General features: G+C 40.6%; 1 protein-coding gene across 2 annotated transcripts in view; it reads right to left on the bottom strand.

The window, feature by feature from the left end:
- Positions 1-319: 319 nt before the first annotated feature.
- The window catches only part of MOCS2 (molybdenum cofactor synthesis 2), a 12,688-nt gene continuing 4,819 nt past the window's right edge, over positions 320-8,188 (bottom strand). For both annotated transcript variants that reach the window (XM_023519332.1, XM_012812611.2), the window contains 4 exons: positions 5,334-5,461; positions 4,073-4,223; positions 3,028-3,151; positions 320-593 (listed from right to left, as the gene is read on the bottom strand). In XM_023519332.1, the coding sequence (XP_023375100.1) occupies positions 525-593; positions 3,028-3,151; positions 4,073-4,223; positions 5,334-5,461 (472 nt within the window). In that variant the 3' untranslated portion in view covers positions 320-524. The remainder of the gene's footprint in view (positions 594-3,027; positions 3,152-4,072; positions 4,224-5,333; positions 5,462-8,188) is intronic.

Genomic DNA, 8,188 nt, shown 5'->3' with positions numbered 1-8,188 from the left:
ATTGAGACTGACAATGATTTTTTTATACTTTTTCCAGTTCTGCCAACATTCCCCTAATGCCTCCCTGATAACAATGTTATCAGTGGACTGAGGCCAGGGTGGGGAGGCACTTTCTAAGACAATTAAAGTCACTGAGAGGGGTCCACACTCAATGTGAGTTGAGTTACGAAGAGACATTAGTGATGGATGGGTTTGTCAATCAAAGACATTGTTCTTCACGTTTAAATTATCCCATCTCTTCCCTAAAGTCCTTCCTCTATCCCTAGTTCCTAAATCACTCCTCCTTCTCCATCCTCATGCATTTTGCTCTCTCTCTTTCTTTCCCTTTTATCCCACTGGTATAACACAAGAGATACTTATGTATCTCTTACGTACATAAGATTTACATACAAACATTTACTGAAGAGACTTCAGTAAATTAGCGTGATTTGTGGAGAACAAAAATAAAAATGATGATCAGTCATCAGTGATCAATGATTAAAGTTCACCGCATTTAAGATTAAGCGCTCTAAAAATATAAGTGGTTAATCGTTGGGTGCCCAAAAGCATTCTTTGTTTCTTTTCCAAGATGATGATGACTCTTCATACATTTCCTAGAAAACAGAATCACAACAGGTAATATAAATAGATCATTTTAATACATGAAAATAAAATACATTTGAATTAAGTCAGATACATTAGCATAACACGGAAACAGACTAGCAAACGAAGCCATGTCTGCTCATTTCTGCTCACTGCACTGCGTCACAAGGCCCCTGATTCTGTGACAGCAATGCTTTGAAGACAAAACAGGACAGAGCACGTGGCCCCCTTCATCTCTTGTCTCACTTGCTAAATTCCTTAAAAGAAAAATGACCCTACTCTTTGCCTTTCCTTGCACATAAGACGATGTCTGATGGAGCTAGTGAGTATGCTTCTGTAATCTATAACCAGATTATAAGACTGGGGGTAGATACACCCAAATCTTGATGTGATTCTGCTTTAATTAATACAGCTTCTGAGCAAGCTTAACTAATGTGATTTTCCTCATCCTAAACCCCACCACCTGTATGTAAGCAAGGCCTCTGCCTATAGTCCTCAGTATGACATCTGAAAAAATTAATGTTAATTCTTTAGCTTAATTTTTTCTTCAGTCAACATCTATTTCAATCTGCTCCTCTTTAACCATCCAATCAACAAGCAGAAAAATGAATAGACACCTTCCCTGTGCTCTCAATTGGACTCTCAATCCAAATGCAGAAATGACAGCCAAGAAGCTATAACAAGATGAGTTGCACCAACAGAAAAGGAATAATCACTTCATTCCATTTTGAGCCATAACAGGAGACATCATGGGCAAGGTTATATAGGGAAAGATGGAAGGTCTTTAAATATTTCTAAATATGCTTTTCTAAAAAAGGCAGGTGGGCTATTTCTATTAGCCATGAAATTAAGTGACCACCTGCAGAGAAATTCTCAAACCAGTGAGAATCGTACTCTGGTGTGCACTGCTCTGTGAAGTATGAGCCCTGCCTACCCACCACCCTCTCCTTCCCTATATCGCAGATGATCTCAAAGCACAGGCGAGAACTAGACCTACACTAGAATCTACGATTTGTGGAAAGGAGGAAAGAAGAAGGTGTCACTTTCTCTTCCCACTCTCTAGTCAGGTTCCATTTCTGCAGGGAGAGGAATCCAAATTCAACTGTTCTCTGCGCTTCCCCCAAATCTCTACAAACACAGAAAAGCAAAGGCACAGCTAGCTAGTCGTCAAAGCAGAAAAACAAGGACATGCCCAACTCCTGTGCCCTACCCTTATTTTCTGGGGCTCTGGCTCATCCACTTATGATCAGCTTAACACCCACTCTTCCTCCTTAGTAAAGAAAGCTATTCCTACTCCAGCTTGAAGCTCATCTGGGAATGCTCTTCTCTACCTCTCCCTCTTCCACAGCCTGCCTCATATTCTATCAAAACTGTAGCAGCCTCATTCATAGCGAAGCAACCGCAGAGCTTTACTGTTGCTTTTGACATAATTCTATCCCCTGATCCCAAAATACTCCCCTATAGCAAATGGTTTCAGGTTTTATTCAGAAAATATGGTCACAAACTGTCCAAGGCTGTGACTCAGAGTCCAACTTGCCCGTCTCTACTACTGACCGAGGCTCCTGAGGAGAGGAGCCTCCCCCTCTAGAAGCCCTGACTCTCTGTCCAAGGCTGTGACTCAGAGTCTGACTTGCCAATCTCTACTAGTGACCGAGGCTCCTGAGAAGGACAGGAGCCTTCCCCTCTAGAAGCCCCGACTCTCTGCTCCAGTCTTCTGACCGCCTAAGCTACTCATTAAATCCTCATCTTTGCCATCAGCCACAGTGCTGTGGGCAACTGTAGACACTGAAGTGTGACTACGTATGTGCACAGGCACCCAACAGTCCCACTGTGACTGGGGAGAAGTTAGGGAGCTGGCCTTCCCATCCCTCAGGAGGCTCTATGTAACCAGAGAACTACTTCCCCTTACTGACTGGTTTAACTTATGGACTGAAAACAAACTGGAATTTCCTGTGTATGCTTTTAAATCTGCTCACTATGCATCTTCTCAGAGATGGCAATATCACACCCTTTTCTTCCCTAAAAAGAAGGATCTCTAGTAAAAAGGGCTTTTTTACCTTGAGAAATTTCTATTTCAACCATTGCCTAAATAGTGAGGCATTATTCCCACTGTCCTAATGAAAGACCCTCTAACTTAAAGGAATTCTAATTCAAGGGCCCTTCCCTCCTATATGAACTACTGATCAGTCCAGACTAGGAATTCTCACTGCTGCCACTTACTGAGGCTTAGTCTGTGCCAGGTATTCCCTGGAGAATTTATTTTTCATGCTTAACAAACCCGGGAAAGGAGATTATATAAAAGCTCTTTGACAGATAAAGAAACTAAGATTCTATAATTAGGGAATGAATACAAACATTATATGTACTCTTATTCCACACCCTTTATCTAAGAATTCCTGAGAATGTCAGGTACACATGGAAAAATGAGACATTTTCTTAACTTACCTTTTTCCATATGGGCACCTTGGCTTTTAAATGATCAATGGCATAATTCACAGCTGCAAGGGATGCAGCCCTGTGGGCTGAGGACACAGCAATGATGATGCTTGCTTCTGACACTGGGACCAAGCTTTGACAAGGAAAGGAAAAACATGTACTGTCACTTCTGAGTCCTCCTGCTAAAGAATCTGCTAGACACCAGGGGTGGGAGGGAATCCAGTTACAGATTCTTAGAACTGTACCATAGTTCTATTTTACTTAAACATTCCATTTAGTTAGAAAACAGTAATTCATCCCAGTGGCATTCAGCAGAGGAGATGCTGAAGCTGATTTTGTGGCCAATTTGTCAGCCTCTATCCACTAAACCTGTCTGATGAGTACCAAGAAGAAAGGGTCCTTTCACTGAACCAGCAAACATCTGACTCAAACGAGGCACAGTGCTAGGTAAGGCTGAGAGACACAACGATACTCCCTGACAAGCATAACACAGAAGTAATATCAAGAAATTAAATTTAATTAATTAAATTAATAGATATTAATGGACTGATAACATTAACCACTAACAAAACTACTTATTAATAAAATTATAATTATTAATAACAAAATGATAATAAAATATGATACATATAGTCTCAACTGCTGGCTTCTTTTTGAAGCCTAGAACTCTTCCTTTTTCTTGTGGTACAAAAAGGAAAACTACTTGAATGACTTTCCAAGGCAATTACAACAAAAAGAATCTGTAAGAGACTCTCAAAGACTGGCCACAAAACACTCTCAAAACATCCTAAGGCCTTTAGGACATATTAGCACAGGCCCTCTGCCCAGGGCCTGAGAGTCCAGGCACAAGTGCCCCTTGTCACAGCACCAGTGGCAACAAGATTCCCCCAGGGTTACAAAGCACAGGCAATCACCAAAGGCACTAAATGCCATCCCTGCTTCCTCCAAACCTTCCTCTTACGATAATCAAATTCTTAAGATTCAAGAGTCAGGATTAGTACAAAGATAGAAAAACAACTGTATTTAGTTTTTAGATTGATAAAGAAAACCATACCCAAGTCTATGGAATACTGCTATGTGTTTGATCGGCCATTTCTGCCTAATTTCACTGAAAATCTTTCTGACTTCATTTTCTGCCATAGGTAGATATGCTTCATATTCTAAGCTAATGACTTTTTTCCCTTCAAAGTTATTTCTTGTAGTTCCTAAAAAGAAAAAAAGCAAAAAAAAAAAAAGAAAATTAAAGTTTTTCCCTACAATAGAAATAGCACATTAATAGAATAAAAGATGATTATTCCTAAATAGCATACCAGTTTGTCTAAAATTGCCTTGACATTTTCTTAAAAAAAAAAAAAAAAACTTACTAGGAAAAGAAAAGATAATTATCACAAAGATGAGACAGAAATAAAATAACATCGATTAAGCAAGCTTACTTAAAATACTCATATGACAAGTCAGGCTATTTTCCTCATCTAACAGTGTTTCATACTTTTTTTTTTTATTGAATGGCAACTATGTACATTAATGCACTTCTGGGGTACAGTGTGGAGTTTTCACACACAATCCGAAACACTTCCATCAAACTGGTTAACATAGCCTTCATGTCGTTTCTTAGTTATTGTTTTAAAACGTTCATATTCTACTCTTAGAAAGATTCACTTGTACCCTTGTAAGATAAACAACAGAAGTGATCCCTCCAAACCCCCTCCCTCCACCCATTCTCCCTTCCCCTCTCCCTCCCCCCTCCCCGTATTCTTAGGCTGTTATTAGGTTATAGCTTTCATATAAAAGGTATAAATGAGTTTCATAATAGGGGTGTGTACATTGGATACTTTTTCTTCCATTCTTGTGATACTTTGCTCAGAAGAACATTTTCCAGCTCCATCCATGTGAACATGAAGGATGTAAAGTCTCCATCTTTCTTTATGGCTGCATAGTATTCCATGGTGTACATATACCACAGTTTGTTGATCCATTCGTACAGTATTTGATACTTAAAAGGAAAACATTTGTGCTCCAGGATTATCATCCATCAAGTACATTCATTCTTCCCTCAGTGTTTGGAAATTATAAAATTCTCTCTCCCAACGATGATGCTTACCCTCCTTCCAAAAACTGCTTGTAATTGAATACAGTTTAACTGAAGTTTACTAAAACAAACAAGAACTCAAAAAATTTCCATCTACTACCATAGGTAATCTTGATTTACTGCTCAGTATCTTAAATCCTCTATGAACACTGAACAAGGAACACACTTGCTAATTTCTACCATCTCGTGCAATCGATAGACAGATGCTGTGAAAATTACAACTCACCTACAAACAAGGACACTGCACCACAGAGAGGGGAAACCACCAACTGGGAGACTTCGTCCACGGAAAGTTTCTCCTCAGTGAATTTTATTATATCTTTAGATTTCTCTTTAACTTCATCCACATCTTTCCTAAAAATAAGACGTTAACAAATCTTAACTCTAGTACGAGAGGAAAAACACTGAACTTACAGGCTGTTTCCATTTATATTTTTTCTGTTACATTGGCCTAAAAGAAAGAGGCTGAGGCACAAAATATAAAGAGTTTCTGAAGCCAAAATGAGGGCAGCTACCTGGGGCGCTTCCAAGTTGCCTTTGTTATAAGCAGGTTTTTAAAGGGAATGGGAACGAGAAGGGTGCTGAGAGGTAGTACAAAGTTGTTGGACAGAGATTCCCGTTAGTCCAGAGATAACACTGATCAGCCAGGCACTGCTGAACTACAGGGTATGAGCTGTGACATCCAGTGGATGACGTTTTATGGCTGCTGTGTCACTCCAGTGTCTCTCTGGGACTGATCATTTAAACAGGCTCACATTCCTCAGATAAAGTTTTTTCTCTTCTTCTCTTCTCCCTCCCCCACACCCACACTTAGACGTGTTAGGAGGCATGACTTGATATGAATGATGAAAGCGTAAAATGGTAGCAAAACTCAGTATCTTTACAACTATCCCTGTTGAATCGAGCAGGATATAAAAAAGGAATTCACCATTAACATGATCACTAAAATGCAATCTATCTCATAGGACAATGTACTCCAAATTCTATAATCACTACTGGTCCCTCCCATCACGGTACAGTCGAGATCCTGCCACCTTCCTCTATGAGCTCATCCCCTCCTACTGCTGACTTCCCCAGGACCACACCTAGAGCTGCCTTGTCCTTTACCCAGATGGAAAGGGGGAGAGCAGAAGTAATGGTGACTCTGCAGGAACTGGATTCCTCTGATGCCCTGGCACAACCCCCTGTGAGTAACTGAGGAAATAAGAGAATGAACTCTGGGGCATTTATTTATCAGGTCTGTTTGTGCAAAGCCCTCTGCCATGCATCTCTCTTAATTCATCAAGCATTATTACATACTCACTAAGTGCCAGAGACTAAGGCCAGGCACCAGCTACTGACCTAGAACAAAAGCACAGGGTACTTTCTTCAGGGTACTTGTATTTGAATGAGAGACATAAAGCAACAAATAAGAATTACAAATAGGAATAAGTTATGGAAATAAACAAGTACTGCAACAGCGTATGGGTGTTGGGGAAGAGACTGTCAGGTCAGTCTCAAGAGGTAATATTCAAAGCTGAAACCTGAAAGATTAAAAAGGCAGCCATGGAATGAAAGAAGGGACCCCAGGCAGAATGAGTGAGGCGCAAATTCAGAAGCACCGGGGCAAGGAACAGTGGGACGTGTTCCAAAACCTACCAACAAGGCACAGAGCAGGACAGACTGAGGGTGGACAAGTGGGTAGGACCCTGTAGGCTAAGAGGAGTTTAATTACAAATTCTCTGAGGTTTTATCTGAATTGAAAGATGAGAGAAGGAAGGTTCAGAGAGCTTAAGGATTCACTCAAGGGCTGAAATTCCAACCAAGGAATCTTATTATTTATTTATTTATTTATTTATTTTGAGGCAGAGTCTCACTTGGTCACCCAGTAGAGTGCTGTGGCATCTTAGCTCACAGCAACCTCAAACTCTTGGGTTCAAGTGATTCTCTTGCCTCACCCTCCCAGGTAGCTGGGACTATAGGCACCTGCCACAGTGCCTGGCTATTTTTTAGAGACGCGGTCTCGCTCTTGCTCAGGTTGGTCTTGAACTCATGAGCTCAAGCAATCCACCCGCCTCAGCCTCCCAAGTGCTAGGATTATAAACGTGAGCCACCACACCCGGCTTTTTAGAGTGCGATGGCCACAGCCTAGCTCACTGCAACCTCAAACTCCTGGGCTCAAGTGGTCCTGCTGCCTCAGCCTCATGAGTAGCTAGGACTACAGGTGCCCACTACAACACCCAGCTAATTTTTCTGTTTTTAGTAGAGACGGGGTCTCACTCTTGCTCAAGCTGCTCCAAACTCCTGACATCAAGTGATCCTCCCACCTCAGCTTCTCAGAGTACTAGGATTATAGGCATGAGCCACGATGCCCAAGCCTGAATTCCCACAACTTCTGATTTCATTAATACAAGACTACTAAAACCTACCTGGCAAGTTCTAAAATTACATAATACCAATCCTGCCAAATGTAAATAACACACAATGGTTTTCTTTTAATTTTAGACTAATCTGAAGGTACAGATGATCAGGTTACATTGTTTGCATTTTTAGGTACAGTACGGGTTGTAGCTGTGCCCCTCTCCCGAGAATGTGCCATATACCCTTATGCTTCAGTGGTTTTCAACCTTTTTTATCTCACAGCACACTTGAACCTATACTTCAACTACTCTGGCACACTTAACTATGCTGATCAAAAAAGACTAAAAAAATGAATATGAAAATATTTACTATGCTTTGAATTTCTTTTGAAATTAATTAATGATCTTTAAAAATTTTTTAGGCACACCAATTGAAAATCACTGCCTTACATGGTGCCTATCAGGTGAGAGCACACGAATCCTTCTCCTTCTCTCTCCCTCCTCCCTCCCACTTGAGTTTAACTGTGTTTTTCTCTCGTGTGGGCATGTATTTGTCTACTGGTTTCACATTTCTTTGTCAATACTGTTAGTATTGAGTACATTGGATACTCGCTTTTCCGTGTTGTGATAGTTTACTAAGTAGAATGTTCTCCAACTCTATCCAGGTTGATGCAAAAGATATAAAGTCTCCATCTTTTTGTGAATGAATAGCATTCCATGGTAAACATATATCCCAGTTTAT

The sequence above is a fragment of the Otolemur garnettii genome, unplaced genomic scaffold (genome assembly GCF_000181295.1).
Source record: "Otolemur garnettii isolate 467f Iridium unplaced genomic scaffold, OtoGar3 scaffold00005, whole genome shotgun sequence".
NCBI lineage: Eukaryota > Metazoa > Chordata > Mammalia > Primates > Galagidae > Otolemur > Otolemur garnettii.
Note: the sequence above shows the minus strand (reverse complement) of the source record. Positions and strands in the feature narration are given on the sequence as shown.